General features: G+C 36.0%; 1 protein-coding gene across 1 annotated transcript in view; it reads left to right on the forward strand.

Annotated features, from left to right (window-relative positions):
- The first annotated feature begins 2372 nt into the window (after positions 1-2372).
- LOC105439422 (neurogenic locus notch homolog protein 1-like) overlaps positions 2373-21593 on the forward strand; it is a 38247-nt gene continuing 19026 nt past the window's right edge. Inside the window, exons 1-12 of the mRNA XM_030980214.1 lie at positions 2373-2471; positions 10041-10074; positions 11351-11464; positions 12994-13107; positions 14002-14115; positions 14864-14977; positions 16877-16990; positions 18060-18182; positions 18646-18759; positions 19733-19846; positions 20832-20945; positions 21262-21375. Of these exons, the coding sequence (XP_030836074.1) occupies positions 2418-2471; positions 10041-10074; positions 11351-11464; positions 12994-13107; positions 14002-14115; positions 14864-14977; positions 16877-16990; positions 18060-18182; positions 18646-18759; positions 19733-19846; positions 20832-20945; positions 21262-21375 (1237 nt within the window). The 5' untranslated portion in view covers positions 2373-2417. The remainder of the gene's footprint in view (positions 2472-10040; positions 10075-11350; positions 11465-12993; positions 13108-14001; positions 14116-14863; positions 14978-16876; positions 16991-18059; positions 18183-18645; positions 18760-19732; positions 19847-20831; positions 20946-21261; positions 21376-21593) is intronic.

A 21593-nucleotide genomic window follows, 5' to 3' on the forward strand; every position in this document is an offset into this window, starting at 1 on the left:
TTCGATTTCAGCATTAATAATTCATGTAGTTTGAAGCCTATTACATTACACGAAATGTTCATTGAAACGGCCTCGCCGAAAGTGAAATTTCCTTTCCTTTTTAAAAATAAATCATATGTTATAATTACTCCATTTACTTTACCGTTTATTCCTCCACGCATCATCACTCTTAAAGGGTAAATGAATAACGGTATACCTTCCTCAACAAAAGGCACAGCACATTTTGTACAATGACCTGGGTCTTTTCCAGTTTCACATACCCATTTCGGCCATAACTACCGCGATAGCCTAGACAAGAGTAAGACACATAATCCTCACTGTCTAATCCTAATAATTTCTACGTCCATTATTTGCTTTACACTTATGAGAGCAATCCACATTTGTGTGCAAACATAAACACCACTGCCGACGATTATGTTATTTATAAATCAATACACCCTCCCCCTCTTTTATATTTGGATAAAAGAAAATCCTTTGTTATTGGCGATTACGTTAGGAGGTGTTGAAAACGATTGTTCACATTTCGTACCACTTTAGGAAATATTTGGGAATAATTAAGGACCTTCGAAAGGGAATAAGAGTGATTGATATCGCTTGTTAGTCAGATAACTGGATCCCGTTTTGACGGATAACCCACGAGACTGACAGCCCGTGACAGACAAAAAACTGACCGACAGTTCAGTTGACTGACAGATCTCGAGACCGACAGACTTTGAGACCAAAAGGTGAATATATCGACAAATAAGAAACAGACGGTCCAATGAAATAGACAGATTACAAGACCGACGCCAAACGAAAGCGACTGACCAACATTGCATTCACTATAACTAAAAAATAAGCAGGTCTTCGAGACCTGGAATTTGGTCTTGTTACTCTCGTGGACAATTTACGGTAGCCAAATATTTCAGCCAAGTTATTCATAGGTTATAGTAAGAACAATTACTAGTCTTCCGCTTCTTTGTTCTATTAGGGATAAGGGTTAAGGTTATCAACACCTTTTCTGTTGTTGTCGAAGGGGGCGCCTGCGAAGATAGCTCCCAGACAGCTCCACCGAATTCTACAGTGGGCAGCTCTAGTCATGGTACTACGGCGCATGCGGGCGCTATTGGGATATTCTCATCCGATTTGGTTGAATCCTTTCGTTCTCAAATACCTCCCCCCCCCCCCCCATCCCCAACTGAGCGAAATATCAGCCGGCACAGCATACTAAATCTCAAATTGATTTCAAATTTGGGCCTCCCCCTATGAAATCCTGGATCGGCGCCTGATATATCTATTCAATTTTCTCAATACTACACACCAATAGCAACAAAATGGGACAATAATCACTACCACGGAGCAGAGAGTAAAAACTGTTTTAATGTTCCTGTGCGATTGCTTGTTTTGTAAGTGGAGGAAAAAAGATGTTGCCGTTTCATGACATTCAAATTTATTTTATTATCGGGTAAGTGAATGGATTTTTCGCAATCTTGGCATCTTACCAAGCATATTAACAGGGTGACTCCGAGTAATGGTGCCAATGCATTATTTTGTGTCCTTATTTCCTTTTGTTTTAAAATCTCCCCTCTAAATTACGTCTTTCTCTACTGCTTTTTTCATCATCTACATTACTTTTTTCCAGGAACCTATATTATACAAGCACTGCTTTCTAACAGATTCCTCACATTTTACTTTATCTATTATATGAATTGAGAATCATTAACATGTGCTTATTTATACTAAAATTGTAATGTATAATTTTTTATTTTATTTTCTGTAAAATGTGGAACATTAAACTTAAAACTTGAACTGTGTGCTTGAGTATTGGAGACCTTTCAGCGCATTTGCTTTCCCTTTATTATAAGCTCGGTAAAACTTGCATTTGATTATGTGAGGAAGACCACCTTACCTCCCCCCCCCCCCCCCCCCACCATGGTTCCAATGGGTGGGTTCACAGTACGCCAATGGAAATGGGTGCCCCTGTCTACAACACGTTTGACTTACCTAAACCTGCAAACCGCGGACAAAGAGAGGAAGACAAGTCATGGTTGAAAACTCACCTGCTCTATTCTAGTTCATTTCATTTCAGTGGTTCCAATTGATTGGCTGCAACCATGTGTAGTCAGGCGCGTCAGGTGCGTACCCCCCCCCCCCCCCCGCTTATTCAGCGGTCGGCTGAGTCGTTGTGATTTTTTTTGAGACCAAACAAAAAAAAGGTGACCTCTTACCCCCCCCCCCCCCCCGCTTATTCAGCGGCTGGCTGAGTCGTTGCGAAATTTTCGGCCCGATTTATAAATGTTAAACCCCTCCCCCTTGAAAAAATCCTGCGTACGCGCCTGTGTGTAGTACAATGTTCGCTAGAGAGCAGTTATAACTAATGTAGTTTAGTCGGCTCACAAGTCTTCAAGGCCGTCATCGTATAGACGAGTCCCTTGATAATGATGGCTCGTTTCATTTGGATATACGTCATCTTGTGGATGTTGAGATGTCGGGTAAGTACATCAGTTCATCCTTCAAAGTGCAAGACTTTTATTTAGGAGGGGTGTCACTCACAGTCATTCAGCATGTTCAGGTGTTGCGTTGTAAAATGTCAAAATCGAATTCATTTGTTGAAATCCAAATGTTAGCGGTCCTTTTCAATAGCCATTTTAATTCAGAAAAGTGTCAGAAATCTTAAAGCTGAAATTGAAAGGTACATTGAATTCAATCTTTCATAATAGATCTACTGCCGTATACAAACGAAATACAGCCGTATACAGGGGTAAACGTTTTACAGTTTCATAGGAAATCACAACGTCACTTGTCTATAAAATGTTTTGTTGAATATCCGTCTAAAGTGATGAGAGCCCCAAAAAGTTTGATGGCAAAATTTCACTTAAATTTTATCATAATGTGAAACAGAATGTCAATAAAGACATATTTCTGCAAATTTTTCCCCAAAAATGTGTTTGAAGTCGACTATCCCTTTGGAAATTGGTGTAGGCTTGCCACACGCTAGCAGTACGTGCAAGCAAGCTTCCTCTACATAGCTTGTTACGAGCTTATTTCAAGCTCGCTACTAACTTGCACGGTTCCAGAAATGCAAATAAGATTATCTGTCAGCCAATCAGGACAGAGGAAATTTATTAGCAGATCACAACATCTGCAAGCTTGTAACTGGGAACCTTGCGGCAAGCATGCATGGCTCCACAAAATGCCAATGAGGTAGCTTTTCAGCTAATCTGAAAAGAGAAGGGTGCAAGCTTGCGCAAGCTCGTAAGTTTATTTATATATTTTTCCAGCAGATTTTTCGTACGTTTCAACTCCCCCCCCCCTAATCAAGCATGTCGAGAGCCTTTCTCAAAGGTATAACGCGCTTTACAAGATCTGTATTATTATAATCTGTGTATATGACCATCCAATGATTCCCTATTTTTAGATCTCATTAGCAAAGAATCACAGGTATGAACTAATTATGTTACACTTAAAGTGTGCATAAATATATCAAATTTTGTGCTGTATGTTTATAGTGACAATAATTTGGTCATAAATGGGGTTTAGTCCATATCATCTGACATACACAAAAGTACACTGTGCTATACAAATGAGATTATGTAAATAATATTGAACAGCAGTTTGAAATTTAATTTTTTGTAATAATTAAAAAAATGTAAAAGAATTTATGTAACTGGCAGCCTTGTGGCAAGCGTGCAAGCTTGTTTATACATGTACACTGTTGGAATATTTATTATTACCCCAGTTTAGGGAAGGATTTTTAAAAAATTATTTATTTCTAATAGATCTTGATAATGGCATACATTCTCAGTTTTTATTGAATATTAATTTGCGAGTGTTTGTTTTGCGTGACTGCTTAATCATATGTGTGCTACTATGCTAATCAGCTAAGGGACCTACGTCCTTAAGTCATAATTGACAGTAATGAGGATTAAAGCCTTCCAAAAGGGCACTAATATATAGCTGATCGACATGATTTTTATCCTGGGGCCTCACAGTAACGAGGCCACAGTAAATTCCTCTGTGGGGTCATGTATTATGGTTCAATGCATGGCCCCACAGAGGAATTTTTCCTGTTGGGGGCCGGGGGAAAATGCAATGAATTTTTGACAATTTATTGCATTTTCTTCGTTTTGGGGGATTTGTGGAAGGGGCCGCGTACCCTAGCAAACACTGCGTACAGTCATGATTCAGGGGCTAAGCAATCATGGCCTCGTTACTGTGAGGCCCCAGGATAAAAATCATGTCGATCAGCTATATATTAGTGCCCTTTTGTGAGGCTTTAATCCTCATTACTGTCAATTATGACTTAAGGACGTAGGTCCCTTAGCTGATTAGCATAGTAGAACACATATGATTAAGCAGTCACGCAAAACAAACACTCGCAAATTAATATTCAATAAAATCTGAGAATGTATGCCATTATCTAGATCTATTAGAAATAAATAATTTTTTAAAATCCTTCCCTAAACTGGGGTAAAAATAATTATTCCACCATTATGACCAACAGTGTATATTTTCCTGCAGCTTTTTCTTATGTTTCACCTCTTTTTCCCTATTAAAGCATGTTGAGAGTCTTTTTCAAAGGTATAATGCGCTATATGAGATCTGTATTATTATTATTATATTATGTGTATATGACCATACAATGATGCTCTATTGTAGACCTCATTAGCAGAGAATCGAAGGATTTGAGATAATTATTGACCAAAAAAATGGTGCATTCGTGTATAAGTGTAAACTTTTATGCTATGTGGTCATAGATGAAGTTTGTCCCTAGCATACACAGAAATGGACTGTACTATACAAATGAGATCATGCAAACACTCGAACAACAGTTTGAAAGTATTTGTTAAATGTTTGCAACATGCCTTTTTTGTAATAACTAAAGAATTGTTTAAAGAAGTTATAGCATTTTGTATTTGAAAAAGCTGTGTAATGTAACAAACTGAACACTGGGCAATTGGTAACACTCATTTGATTTATCTGTATTATGTTTATATGGTTGTGTAAGAAGTTGGCCAGACTCTTGGCCTGCAAACTAACAAGAGCTTGCGATTGCACCGTTGCAAGCTTTGAAGCTTGCAGGGCATATCCTCTTTACCTGCAAAATTGCAGGGGCTTTAGATTGCATTCTCGCAAGCTTGCAGGACATATCCTCTTTGCCTGCAATATTGCAAGGGCTTTAGATTGCATTCTCGCAATCTTGCAGGGCTTAACCTCTTTGCCTGCAAGCTTGCAGGAGCTTTAGTTTGCGCCCCCGAAAGCTCCGCAAGCTTGCATGGCATACACTGGTCGGCCTGCAAGATTGCAAGGGCTTTAGATTGCGCTCCTGTAAACTTACAGCAAGTTTGTTGTAAGATTGCGAGCAAGTTTTGCAAGCATGAATTTTTAATACAAGCTTAATACGTTTGCCAAATATGTATTCTTTTATCAATTATTTGTCTCTAAATACATGTTTTGGGGGAAATATTTGCAGAATTTTGTCTTAAATGACATCCTCTTTTAAATATGATACTATATAGGTGAAATTTTGCCATCAAATATATGGCGAATTTGGGGCTCCCATTACTTTAAAGGGGTTTTAAAGCCCCACTGCACTACTTATGGTTACTTGCGCTCTCTATATAGCAAACAATGTATGCCTAATGCCTAAGCGGTGACCGTTGGTCCCCCATGATCCTCTTTTTCTGATGTTAATTGAGAGCTGATTTGATGAGAAAACCACCTGTCAGTGACCATTCAGGGAGGTCTGATCCCTTCTGGCCAAACTGGTGCAGATAGGCTTTCAGTACTTTGTGTCAAAAGCTATTGATTTTTTTTTAAATCGGTGAAAAATGTCAAATTTCAGTTGACAAACATTTCTATTATACACATACATGAAATAATATACTGTTGGTACTGGTGTGACATTATAAAGGGTTGTAATAAACCAAAAGCAGTGAAGAATAAGAGTTGGTGGAAAGAGGGGATAAAAAGATTGGAGAGGAGGTGGTGGTTTTTTTAAGGCGAACAAGTTGTGTGAAATACCATAACAAAATAATACAGGACAGTTCTTCAATATTTTGTAGATCAGACAAGTATACAAGTCACCATTTAGAGTAGTTCTGAGTAAAACTGCCTTATTATCTTCCATTTGTTTTTCACATGAACGAAGTAATCATCTATTACGTGTATGTACAAAGTATCTTGAGGATGATTTACTGTCACGTTGATATTATACTGGGAAGAAGACGTAAAATCCCAATATTATTGAAGATGATTAGTGTAACCTAGCAAAACGTCGAGCATGAGTGGGCCCCTATCAGGGCCACTTACTCATTCTCGAAAGAATACTTGCATGGTGTAACCGCAAGCTTTGCTCAAATATTTCTTCACCATGGAAGCCTTCAAAGATTACAATGTAAAAGAAGTTTACTAGAGGGTGCTCCATCTTCAAACATTTGACCTTCTCAAAGTAATATATCGTTTGCCATGAAAATAAATAGTTTTAAATAGTTTTAACATTTAGGGGAATTATGAGTGGAAAGTAATATTTTTCATAAATAAAATTGTTAATATTCATACCGATAATACGTTACACAACTTAATTTTAAGTAAAACATTATGACTGAAAAGGTGACCATTTTTAGCAGGTCTTAATAATGGCGAGAATGGTAATGGTAATGGTAAGGGTTTATTTAAACATACATTTTCCACTTCAAGCCACATGGCTGCATTGCAGAATTGTGTACATTGCTTAAAAACATAAATAATTATACCGACATAAATAAACTACAGTACAATTATCCATCAAATCGTATTGAGAGATAACATACAGTGTAATACACCTACATATAAATCAATAAAGTTCGCTGAACAGGTAATTATTGTTCAAATCTATTCCACAATCATATATAATGAAAAGATCGTTCGAAATAAGAGACAAAAAAAGAGAACAAAAGGGTTGGAGGGAAGTAAAGAATAGAGGTTAGGAGGGGGGAATTCAGAAAGCACAGGGAACCAGGAGAAGAATGAGAGACAGAGAGAGACAGAGGCAGAGAGAGGGAGAGAAAGGGAGAGAGGGATAGAGATATAAAGATTAAAGGAGAGATAGAGTGATATATATTGGACAATGCTTAGGATTGTATTGATCTTTGTTTCATTTATCATAAAAACATCATAAAATACATACAAAATACAAAACATAGCGTACAAGTTAAAGAGAAACATTTACAATAGAATACAACAACAACAAAAATGTCATATGAATGTGGAGACAGCTAGGAAAGCCAAAGGCTTTATTAGTGCTGCCACCGAAACAGTAATACAGTATAATATTGTTGTTTAAAAAGGTGATTACAAAAAACCGTACAAAAACTAAAGCCTAAATAGAGGGGGGGGGGGGGGAGGGGAAATAAAAACAAAACAAAAACCTGACCGTGTACAGAATCAATCTTCATTTATTTTTTTAGATTAGAAATGATTTACATCTCCTTTTAAAAACTTCAAGTGATGGACTAGATTTTATATCATGAGGTATATTATTTCACAATTGTGGCCCTTTAAAAATATAGTTGTTTTAGTTAAAATTAGTCTTATTTTATTTAAATAAAAATTAGAAGAACTTCGAGTATTATATGAATGTAATGCAGAATTAAGAATGAAAGTCCTTAACGGACATATCAAAAATAAGGTAAAAAGGACATTCGACAATTGAGAGAATTCCATTATATTCATATTAAATTCTACCCATCATATATTTGAACTATGATACGACATATTCTGTTTAGAAATCAAGCCCGAACCACGTGGATCACTGGCCAAACATAAAGCTATACCCGAAGTAAAGAAATAAAGTTCGAACCACATGTAAATGGGTACCTGGCAGGAATTGATACCTTGAAATGCTGGAGCGCTGTGTAATGGCAGCTAGGCTAAAGCCGGGGTAATAATAAATGCGCCTCGGAATAGAATTTCTAGATAGACGGCGCTATAGAAATGCCTATCATTAATATTATTATGGTTGACTGGTGAAACTTAAAGCTCTGCTCGTAGGATACCGGTCAAAAGGCGCAGAGTGTTTGTTCTTTCTGTAAATTGTTCAAACTTGTTTGTATTGCTAGGATTTCATCGATAGGGATTTCCCCTTTTAGAGAGAAAAATGAATGCTCTAGTACAAAGTAAATAGAAGGCCCCCTTCTCTTGTGTTAAAAGCCAAGCGCGCCCATTAAAACCGTAAAAGAAGGAAAACAAAGTTAATGTAAAATGAATAAAGTGACAGGTAAAATAACCATGATATTGGCCAGATAAGGCTATTCCATTCATGCTATGAAATTGCATTTAACCCAGATCACTTACAGGTTTACATTATTTTGATTCGACTCGATTGGAATTATCTGTTCCTTCATCATCATTTTGACTTTTAAGAATAATATTTAAAATCTTTTAACATTATTTACATACACTTTTTTTTGGCTCACAACAAAAACAAAAACAAAAAAAGTTGGGGGGGGGGGGACGGGAGAGGGAAAGGGGGTGCATGTTATTGCAACGCTAGGAACATCCGTCTGTAGACATGCATCAACCTAGACAGCCACAGGGTAATTTGGTAAAACTTGGTATCAGATATAACGGTAGTCGTGAGTTCTGGTGTTGAAGGAAAATACATTTCTATAGCGTCTTCAAAACTTACAATGAATGTTCAGGACTACAATATATGCCATAAAGTAATATAGGAAGACTAAGCTAATAGTCCTTTCCTATATGAGCACGACACACGTTTTCCTAATGAGTAATGGAAATCATGAGATGTGCTTTGAAGTGGACACGTTTTTCGTTTATAGTTTGCTTATTATGTTGGGCCAAAGAACCCATTTTCGTTCAATACACAACTCGATATAACTACCAACTAGATAAAGATAAAGTTCGATGACATTTTGATACCAGACCTTACTTTTAGTTTTAAAGACCGTCATACTACTGGGCCAGAAGGGATTAGACCACACAGCGAGGTCACTGACAGGTGGCAATCTCATTAACTCAGCTCTCAACTAACATAAGAAAATTTTTCTTATGTTAGTTGAGAGCTGAGTTAATGAGGATCATGGGGGACCAACAGGCACCGATTAGGAAGTTAGGAAGTTGCTACAAGTAGGACAGTGGGGCTTTAATGTTATCACATTAAACGCTGAATGAATTATCATGTACTTGAAACGAGAATAATAATAGTCCCGACCTACTTATGCATCTTATGCATAATTCCATATATTATATAGGAACAAAGCAACTAAACCAATCTTAACCGATACAATAGTATCACCTGGAAAAATACAGAGTTGAACATTTTTAGGGGTGGGCTCTTTCAATGAGATTCAGCACTATCATCAACAGGGCTCTTAGGAACCTCCTGAATAAAAGATCTATTTTTAATTTACCCTTGTTCGTCCAAATGAAATTTCTCGCTTGCAACGATGCCACATATGTAACTTTGAACCCTTTACACTGGGGACGCTGAATATTTCTTGCGGTGAAAATAAAAGATGTTTTCCTGAATATTTCAAAATCACCGAAGTGTGTGGAAATGCATTATGAAGAGATCATGTGATGAAACTGGTTCAAAGGACACCCTATTGGTTTAAGTATTATTTGACTTCTTTGTGGTGTATTCACAATACAATTGTATCGTTGTCATTCGTAAATGATCGATTACAAAGTGTAGAAAAGAAGATGTTTTTCTGAATATTTCAAAATCACCGAAATGTGGAATTGCATTATAAAAAGATCACGTAGATGAAACTGGTTCAAAGTACAGCCAAGTTAAGTGTTACTGGAATACATTGTATTTTATCGTTGTCATTCATCAAAGATTATTAATTGAAAAATAGTACTCAGCCAGAACGTTTACAATGGTTCTAATCGAGAAGGTAATCAACTTTGGAATGTATTGCCGTATTATGAAAGACGTAAAATAACGGAATAACATGTTTATTCAATTTTAATTTTCTAAATTTACCCCAGCATTCATATATATATATATATATATATATATATATATATATAAACATATTTGTAATTCTTCTTTTCAGGATGTTCACATGTCTACTACGACTGCATCTACAGGTAATGACCTCAAATAATGTATACATTTAAAATGGTAGGCATAGTTATTAGCTGTCCTGTTTCAAGTTCCCTCAAGTTTCCCTCACATTTGCAGCTAAAACGAATCTTTTACTGATTCGAAGAAAGGCCACTGACAGCATTTTTCCATTGAAAAGTCTACCATGTCATTCATATCGATGTGACGAACTAATATATGTAGATGGTAAATGAAATAGTTACATAAACAAACTCGAAATCAAAAGGTTCGAGTATTCACCAAATAACAATATCTTCTTTATTTTATTTAACATTTCTATAAAAGAATTTATATTTTGACTTTAGTAATTACTGCCATTGATGTGGCTAAATTGTATATGTACTAGCTGAGTGCCCATGAACGTGAATAAGATTCGGAAGTGTATATCATTTTTAAAGGCGAGGTTCACTTTGATATTAAGTTGGTTTAGAAGCAGCAAAATGAGAGGAATAGGAATTTGTGTTTGATTGATCGCAAACTTCAAAAAATCATAACTTTCTTATCTTTCTTATCTTGTAAATTGTTAACCTAATAGGGGACACTACAGTACCACAGGTGGCACATGGGTTTTGTACTTACGGTACTCTAGTTTTAGTTCCAAAAGGGGGGCACAGGACGGTAATTGACCCCCAAATCCAGAATTTACACTTCCTTTCGGGAGGAGGGTGCTTCTTCGTTGAATTGCCTAGTATGTGAATACATCTATGGCTGAACACGATGTAACAACACTTGATGTGTCTTTCTCGGTCTCCACTCCAAATCAAAACGCTGGATGAAGGTAACCCATAATATTCTTCCTGGCCTTCATGGCCGAGGCTCATTGAGGCATCTTGGGTTACGCGTTGTACAAAATAGGACATAAGTACATTCTATCTTCTTATAATTTTTATTATTCCGGAGATCAGTGGTAATGCCACGAAAAGTTGAAGTCTGGCATGGATTGCATAGCAATATAACTGAGATTGACATTCAAGCAGCGCAGAGCAGAGAGAGAGGAACGAGTGGGGTGTACCTTATGTAGGAAATTAGGACGGATGCCATCCCTCATTAAGGAGAAGTATGGGATGAAAAGAACAAACTGAACTAAGGTATCCACATATACTAGAGGGATGCCATATGAACACAGTGTTCTAAATTGACCACTAGTTTGTATCATAATTTCCCTTTCACTCCACAATCTTATTAGACGACAAAAAACATGTTATGTTAAAAAAATTGTTATTATCACATAAATTATAAACTGTTTCCTTGTTTTAACAGAGGTTGACGAATGTGCTTCAAACCCTTGCGGAGGAAATGGCGACTGCGTCAGTTTGCTGAGTGTTTACAAATGTTTTTGCCATGAGGGGTGGAGTGGTCCAAACTGTCAAATTGGTAAGACAGTATTTCATTTCATTTCATTTCATTTATTCATTTAAGCACGGTCACTCTCTCAGCCTATTGGTTGATTTTCATTTGAAGTTAACTCTGTATATGCCACGTTAACACTGTATTTATCATGAGATAGATGTACCATAGTCTTCAAGATTATGTCATACCATTAAAGATAAAGGTGAGTTCTGGTAATGTACTTACATTGTGAAAGAAAAGGTGTGGAATGGATCAGAAAAAGTTGATCATGTAGCATGTAAGTATTGGTGTGCACTGCAAGGTTCTGGAGTCATCAAAATCATAATAAATTTGACCCAGTCTTGGTAAAGTGACAAGCACTGTACACAGAAAGATGTATATGGGACTACACAAATGGTGTCGGGGCTAGTACTACCTGATTTTCTTATCTTTCTATGCTCATTACTCAGCCAATATACATTTTCTTCCAAAACTGTTTAGCACATGACATTTATTTGTAATCTTGAACATTCCGTGTAAGTTTTGTTTGATTCTGTGAGAATTCATTTTTTTAATTTTTTTTTTAAAAACCAGAACTCAAAATTTATCTTTAACACTGTTTATTGGGTTGTCATGGAGCTAATCAAGACCAAAAATGGGTCATTTTGCCAAGCCATCGTGTTGCAGAAGGCAATCCTTCTGTGAATGCGTGCATATTGTTTTGTGCAAAAATACGCGTGTGGCAAACGAGCAAACGAATAATGTGACCATGATTTGTTCGTCTCTTGAGAAACCAATGCCAGAAAATAGTGAGAACAGTGCCATGAACGGCCTGTCATTGTTAAGTACAACTTAAAGTCGATCTTAGTTTTTGTGAACACTCCCCAGATGTTCATCGCTATACAAGCACTGTTCAACATTGAAAGTAGTATATCGAACTTTTACATGACTGTTCTACTATCTCATTCTTTGGCATAGCGGAAAAGAAAGTAGAAAATGCTGAAACCCGTACCCGATTAAATGTTTAATATCTACGTTATTTTGTTAACAAAACAAGTCCTCTGCATAACTGATTAACATTTATTTTTGTAGAAAATTGTATAATTTTACATTAGTTTTTAAAGGTATAGACCACTTCTGGTCATGTGATTGCATTGTGAAAGAAACATTGAGGAATTGATCAGAAAAGGTTGATTATCTAGCATATCAGTATTGGTGTGTACAGCAGGGTTCTGGAATCATCATAATGATAAGAAATTTGGTACAGTCTTGGTAAAGTTACATGCACTGTACACAGAAAGATGTATATGGGACTACGCGATATCTATCCAGGCCGGATAGATATGATAATTTACCAAATATATCAATTAGTAGGCGGTTTCCCGGCAAAATTTTTAACATCACGGATTAGTAAAAACATACTCTTTCACATGATTGGTAATAAGAGCTTCCATTTCATTTTTGAGAGGGGGGCGTTTCCAAAAACTGGTCTATAACTTTAAAATCATGTTTATTCTCATTTTTATTACTCTCTTTACATGAACATATTTCCTTCGCCTTTTTTGGTCATACAGATGATGACGAATGTTCTTCTGATCCTTGCACCAATGGAGGCACCTGTAACGATGAAATAGACGCTTTCTCTTGTGATTGTCCTGTTGAATACGGAGGAGCTCTCTGCGAAGAGGGTACGTCATTATTTACTTCACCGAACCAAACTTAACCGAACAATATTCATACGCTTAACCCTTCTATCTTTCTCCATGTCTCTCCTTCTCAATTTCACATAGGTATCACAAACGGGGGTCAACATACCTAGTGAGCTACAGGGTGCACAGAGGTTCTGTTCCCTCAATCGAAAATCGTAAAACAAAGGGAAACCAGAAAAAATAGGGACAATGGGATGGAAAGGGATGTTTTGATGTAATATGTGTATTTGCTTAGAATAGCGAACCTGTTCTTTTGCCACGTTTAATTTGTTTGAGGGGTGGGGGGGGGGGGGGTAAATATAAATGTAAACGTGCAAAAGGCAAACAGATAATTAAATGGAAGTATTAAATAGAATATAAATAAATACAATTCAATGGGGTGCGAACCTCTCTCTCTCTCTTACGCACAAACAAGGAAGAACGTTATACTCTAGTATTCTATGAAGAAAAAAAGGTTGAGTTCTGGTAATGAAATTACGTTGCGAATGAGAGTGTCTAGTGTCTAGACACAATTGAGTACGGATAATGTTGTGGTTCTCAACAGTCTATGTATACTATGGTGTTTTGTAATCATCAAACACATACGACATTAAATCAGTTTTGCTGAAATTACACTGCACCGCACACATAAATGGTTATATGGGACTTCACATACATGTGGCCTGACAGTTTAGTCCAAAATGTCCAGCATTTTCTCATCGCACGTCGGAAACAAAATGCATTTTAAGATCGCTTATTTTTCAGGGGACAATTCCACAGCGATATTTTACAAAACTGACATAAAATTTGTATTTCTCACCTGTTCACAAACTTCACCTTTTCACCTTTACTGGAACAGTTCATACTCGGTCACCTTCTTTCTTATCTTTACAGAAATTAATCCATGCGATTCGAATCCATGCAGTGGTAATGGTCAATGTGCTAATGTACACGGTAAATACTTTTGCGTATGCTTCGATGGATGGACTGGTACCAACTGTGACACAGGTCAGTCAATATCACAATTCCCTTTGTTGATACGGGCACTAGTAATGATAAAAATGATGGCGATGGTTTGATTGTTTGAATAACTGACTGCTACGATATATATTATTAATAATAATGATGATAATAATAATAATAATAAATAATAATAATAATGATAATAATTTACAACAATAATACGAAAGTGGACAATGTTATAGTACTCATGTCTGGCACCATGTCACTCCTGAAGCTCCATTATTATTATTACCCTGTCATTTGCAAGGCTGCCATTAGAGCACTCGAGCATTTAAAGCGATTTATTCCTGCTAGGTTTCCATTTACCTCACTTGGATGAAGTATGGCAACTATAGATTAATGTCAAAAGATTCATATAAGTGTTGCGACAGGGATTAGAACCCAGTACCTTGTGTTTCACAATCGGAGACCTATCTACTGGACCTTAAGCATGACTGTGTATGCTTGAAGGAATCAGGGGTCCTCTCACGTCCTCTTGGTTTCGAACCTTGAACACCTTGAACATCCCTGTCACAAGACAACTTCTCCCATTGAGACGTCGCCCCTCCTGGTGATAATGATAATAAAACGCTACTACTTTTTCTACAGTAATGCTATTACTTTTCATTTTATTTTGTTAAACTACTACTTCTACTACTAATAATGATGAAAATAGAAATTATGATTATGATTATGATGGTAATATTGATTCAAATATGTCAAGGTGTCCTTTAACCTATTTCCTTTTTTCCAGATATTAAGGAGTGCTCTTCGGCTCCGTGTAGGAATGGAGGGACCTGTGAAGAACTACTAGATGGCTATAATTGCACTTGCCCTAAAGGATGGCATGGACAACACTGTGAAGAAGGTACGTCAGAAGCCAATTCCCAAGTCCCCCCACCCCCTCCAACAACAAAAAAATAAATGATTATAATGATAATATAAATTAAATAATAACGACAACAATAATAATAATAACAATAATAATCATTATAATCATAATCATTATAATCATAATAATCATAATAATAATAATGATGAATGATAATTAAAATAACAATGAAAATAACAATAAAATTAATACAAAGGTCAATGAAGTTAAGGCAAATTTGAAAAATTGGAATTCTGATAATCTGAAAGTTTAACAATAACTTGGTATTTTTATGCTGTCCTTATGTAGTCATGTCTCTCCATCATATTAAAGGGATAGTTGAGTTCTGTTGCGGAGGGCGCTACACAATTTTTTTTTTGTGAGATAGTGAACAACTGAGTGTCAAATTTGAAAGAACATACAATTTAAATGACAAAATCATCTTTGTTTGATCAAAATCGGTTCAGAGACGGCTGAAATATCCATAAATATTACGATTTCTAATACTTATGTACCACCATAAATATGAGATAATTTGAAAACCCGTTGAAATAGCGCCTTTTACGTCGTATTTCAGCCAATGCCAATGTTGGCTCTTATGTAGGCATTTTCGTGTTGGTTATATTACGCACAACCAGCCAGCCCATGTATTGTTATCTTTAATTAAATAATTAATTAACGGTCACCGTATTTGTTTGAAAGTGGAGCTGAATTGGTATGATTGTATTGGCTAGATTTCAAACATTTTGGGGTCTAAAAGTATCTTCATAGCAATTTTAGGTTCTAAAAGGGCACTAGAAATGCCATAGATAATAATAAGAGCATTAACCATGCACTTTGAAGGCATTTGAGGTCTGAGAACAGAACTCAACTATCCCTTAAAGTTTCCACCAAGTTCGTTGAGCTCATGTAATCCACTCCAGAAAAATGTGTATTTATGATATATAAATCACACTCGGTATTTCCCTTCGGAGCAAATCGATGCAGATGTAACTCTAACAAGACTTTGGAAAAGTGACTCCAGGACATTTTCACTACCTTGTCTATGTCCAATAACAATCTTTTTTTCTTAATTCCGTGAAACGGCATTGTGATGTTCACACATTCCTGTAAGTAATGAATAAGGCTACACAAATCGATTTTTGTGAATTGTTTCGAAAGTCTTTGATATCGTGTTCTATGCTATTGATTAACATGAAGTTGAGTTCTAGTCATGAGATTACATTGTGAAAGAAACGGTTTGGAATCGATCAGAAAAGGTTGATCATCTAGCATATAAGTTTTTGTGTGTATTGCAAGGTTCTGGAATCATCAAAATGATAATAAATTTGGCCAAGTCTTGGTAAAGTTACAAACCCAGTACACAGAAAGATGTATATGGGACTACACGAACACGTGGCGTAAAAATCCTACCCCGGATTTTTACGATGTTACATGACATATTTAGAACATGAAGGCATTTGAAGAGCCGTGCTTTTCAGGGAACATGTTTGATCTGATGTTCTTCCACACTTGCGTAATAACAATGATAACACTCAATAAATTATTTTTCACCTCTTCCCAGAACTCAACCTTCTCTTTAAATGTAAGAATAACTAACTATGAACATTTTTGCTCAGATATGACGCGGTAAACCGCAGCGTTTTTAAATGTATTTATGGTGGCCTAATAAAGGGTAATACGCTTCCCATTTCTGTGTCTCATAACACGAAACTCATTTAATATAATATGCATAGTCCATTTGTTCCACGCATATCCCATTCATTAAAACATTTATTTAAAAGAGGTTAAAAAAACCGCCGCGGTTTACTTCTTCATACCTAAACAAGCCTTCGACGATAACATATTTTGAAATCGATGATATATTTACTGAACCGGCTTTTCTTTAATCCACAGACACTAATGAGTGTTCTTCGGATCCTTGTGAGAATGGAGGGTTTTGTGTGGATGGAATAAACATGTTTACTTGTAACTGTTCTGGAGGCTATACAGGACAATACTGTCAGACAGGTAAGCTTTCATGATTTTGTGAAATGTAGAGTCGAGATTCAAGATACAAGATTCATTTTCACTAACCGACATTTAAAAAAAAAAGATACTTTAGAATGAATACGCATGTGCTGTTATATTACATATAAAATGGGCATACAATGGAAATAATGCGTTGTCAGTTTTACGGAAGTTTAACGTGGATGAATGATGATCAAGAGCAATTTTTTTTCTGAAATATTGCATGTTCGACCCCATAATTGTAATACTTAGTATCATAGTTGCATTGGTGTTTATTGCATATATGGCGTCGGAAAGGGCAGAGAAAGTTAAATAAAAGGTAATGAAAAACATAAAGGGGACCTACTTCGCTTAGTTGATGATATGTATATAAACAAGGCGAAGGAAGGTATAGTGAATGTAAAGCTTGTTTAGGTAATTCTTATATATCTAAACACATGGTTTAGAAAGGAGTATACTTATTTTCAAAATATTGACTTTTATTAATTGTTTATATGTTAAAGATACTATGTCCCTTTTGCAGCCAACATCAAATTCTGTAGAACTTTGCAGGAATAATGAATATGTCATGTATGTCCTATCTGTGAAATTTAAACGTTAGCAGTGTCCTAATACTCAAATTATGCAAGGGAACCTGTTTACTGGCTAGACTTCACTGTCAGACACTATTGAGTGACTGAGTGGCTTTTTTCTTCTTTGGTAAAAACATACATAAAATGAGCTGTAAAGGGTATATGAGCATTTGTCTACATCAATAACCCACTTCTTGTAATGGACAAAATTAAACTGATTGAATCTTTGCACAGCATAAAATCAACGACCATTCGGTACAATGGTCTGAAAATCAGACTATTACGTACTGGCTTTATAGCTCTTAAGTCGATTTGACAACTAAAAGTCGTTATTTTCCCACTTAGAGACATTTTCAAGCCCCCCCCTTTTTTTTAGGGAAGTTCTTAATTAGTATTTACTTTCAAATGCCGTTGGAATTTAACCTTTTCATTTTTGGCCTGCAAATGGGACATAGTACCTTTAAATATAATCTCTTTAACTTATTTTATTTCAACAGATATCGATGAATGTGCTTCCCAACCCTGCATGAACGAGGGAACCTGTATTGAACCTCAGACTGCACCTGACTATTATTACTGCAGCTGTGTAGATGGTTTTGAGGGTCAAAAGTGTGAAAAGGGTTTGTCATATAAAGATCTTTTTTCCATTCTGTTTTTTTCTTCTATCGAGCTTCTCATTATTACTTGTTTAATACTTTTTAAAATCTTTGTTGGTTTTGGGACGTTGTGCACGTTTGTTGCTTTTTCAACAACCTTTTCTTCCTTGTCACAGATTGTTTTAGGAAATTTGTATTTTCTGTGTGCCTGTTATACAATTCGAATGTGTAGTGAACCTACAGCTGCATCTGTATGTAAATGAAAAAAGGGAACCGTAAATGCTTAGGTATCCTAAAATCTACATTATTGTATGCAATATATCACAGTATTTGAAATGTATTTTGCCGGAAGCCTTCAGTTGCCGGAAGTTGAAGGCTTCCGGCAATATACATTTCAAATACTGTGATATATTGCATACGATATTGTAATGTTTGACTTTATCTGTACTTCTAAATGCTGAATGCCTTACGTTTTATCACTACATAGAAAAAAACAAGTGTTCCCCTGATCCTTGTATGAATGGAGGTTCATGTGAAAACAAATTCAACTCATTTACCTGCCACTGTCCATTTGGCTACCAGGGGCTGCGATGTGAAGAAGGTATGTCATAAAATGATATTCAGTCTTGTCAGAAAAAGAAATCTATTTCGACCAATTGATTTAGTTATTCATTTCTGCATGCTTCATCACATTACGTAGTGTGAACATATAGAAACAACATCAAACAATAACAGATTAATGCGCCACAATACAGATTAAATATTGGATAATGGAATAACACACAGAGATATAGTAATATGCCTTAGGCTTGAGGCCTTGTCATATTTCTGTATTCCGTATTAGATATTTGAATAAAGAATAATACAATCGGGAAAAAACAACAACAAAGAAATAACTAATATTTCACTGCATAACAATGCAAGAAACCGTTTAAACATTTCACTTTCTAGATCAAATGTGTGGATGCCAATATACAAAGTATATCGTGATAAAATATGTTTGAACGGAAATGGTTTAGCCATTATAAAAGTCATGCAAGTGATAAAACGGATCAAAAATGATAAACAAAACCAAAAAAACGATTGTAGGAGACATTAGTTACATCTTTGAGATAAGCATGCGCTTAATCGCACTGTTTAAAGGAATTTTTGATAAGCAAAATTCGAGTGTTATTTGGTATTCTTTACGTCTAGACTAACATATTGCATACTGGAATCGGGTGGTTCTTGTATTGAGAAATAAACCCAAAAATCCTTTAAACAGGCTTTTTTCTCTCTTGGATCATCTGTAGGTAGTTTTGTTTTAGCTATGTGATCACAGGCATGTATGCGAAAACAAATAATTGCACTCATGACATAGCAAGTAAAATGGAAATCCACACTATTATAATTTGGAAACTTGAAAGGTGACACATTATATTCATTAATATAAGCAGTAAAATCAGATTGCAGTGAAATTTTGGATTAAAAATTTAATGAAAAATAATAAAGTTATGAAATTGTAAAGATGCAATCGATTATAGACAAATTGACATCTTTGTGACGTTTCTTCCATAAACATTTCGTCTTTATAGAGATCAATCCATGTACTTCTCACCCGTGTTTGAATGAGGGAATCTGCTCGAATGAGATAATCAGATTTACATGCACCTGTCCCGGTGGTTATACTGGTCTTCGTTGTGAGCAAGGTAGGTTCTCATATTAACCCTTTTGGGAAAGAATGTTTTGACAAAGGGGGAAATTAATCACAATTTCTTCTTCAAATTGGCAACAATTACGTTTTTCTTTTATGGCTGCATTTTCTAATAAATATTCACGACTGTGAACTTTTTTGAATAGAAACAAAAACACACTCATTTCTCTTTCGAAAAACAGTGATCTAAAACCTCCCTTTTGATAAAGATTTTAAAGTTCAATTTCCTTTGGACACAATCGGGCACAATATGCGACAGTTGTTTACCTTTTATTGCATCTGTTATCCTTGTTAGGGCTCTGAGTCAAAAGTTACTAAGCCATATCAATAAATGTGGAGTGACTATTTCGAAAGCTGTAATGTGTTCAAAATAGGCGTCACCGTCACTGCATAGTAATGACAAAGTAATACTTCTGTAAATGCTTTCCACTCATACAATTGCCTTCTTAAAGTCCTCTCAGAGACGTATCAACGTTTGGAGCTAATTGGACCCTATTGGAATTGAAGAAAAACGCATCAGTCATGCTCTGTGCACAAAAGAGATCACAAATCTCTGTGCAGCCGGTTTCGTTCCACCACTGTACATTTTATTAAGTGCGTTTTTTTAATGTTTTGCCCGGATCGAAAAATTTGATTCATTTTGTGTAAGCTATGTGTCAAATTCTTCAAGAATTCCAGCTTTAGACTTCTTATACTTGTTCCTCACATTCTTCAAGTCCAAGTTAAATTTCCAATAATTATCAGTTTTATGTAAGGAAATTAATTGTTGAATGTTTTATGAAAATTGGTGAGTGTCTGATAAGGGGAAATGGTGGTTTCAAATGATAATGGGACTTCTTTTTATGTTGTGTAATTCACGATTAAATCTAATCTATTAAAATAACATGATAGTTTGAAAAGTAATCTAACCGCAACTCCATACCAATGTTAAAATACATGATATAGTCAATAATTCCTTCCAACTCTGTTTTTCGACACAGATATTAACGAGTGTTCCTCGAATCCGTGCTTGAATGAAGGATCATGTGATGACGAAATAGATCACTATAATTGTCGCTGCCCCGATGGTGTGATTGGTTTACGCTGTGAGGAAGGTTTGTAATGCGCTATATTCATAATTCACAATATAAAAACAAACTAATTCCTCTCGCCATCAATGTTACTTTTGTATGAATGAGCCTGTGTTCAATACTCTATTGTGCATCTCATAGAAATCAGGTTCGGGTTATGTAATACGACATTGTAATGTTTCCGTATTTCAAAAAGTGGTAGAAATGGCTGTTAAAATTGACTTAAGTTGATTTTTCGGAAGTATTGGCGATTTTATAATGAAAACTACAATGTATTTCAAAGAAAATTCTGGCTTGACTTCGTGGTTTGATAAATTTTTCTTTTTTCTTTATGTCTCAGAGATCAAAGAGTGCGATTCTGAACCCTGCTTGAATGGAGCAACCTGCACGGACGGGATCAATGCATTCTCATGTAATTGTTTGGCGGGTTATAGTGGTCAACGATGTGGACAAAGTAGGTTTTCACCGTGGACATAACATATGGATACCATGTCGTGTTCACATATACATAATATTTTCCTTGCATTCTTACATGTCCTTATGCCTCGGTCACATTTGCTCTACGGCTAGGATACGGCGGCCGTACGCCCCCGAAATCGACAGATACTTGCGGCGGCCGCAGATAATTTGCGATGGCCTCAGGGTCACCCTTAGAGTTATAACTGTTTTCAT

This window comes from Strongylocentrotus purpuratus, unplaced genomic scaffold (genome assembly GCF_000002235.5).
Source record: "Strongylocentrotus purpuratus isolate Spur 01 unplaced genomic scaffold, Spur_5.0 spur5_scaffold_11, whole genome shotgun sequence".
NCBI lineage: Eukaryota > Metazoa > Echinodermata > Echinoidea > Camarodonta > Strongylocentrotidae > Strongylocentrotus > Strongylocentrotus purpuratus.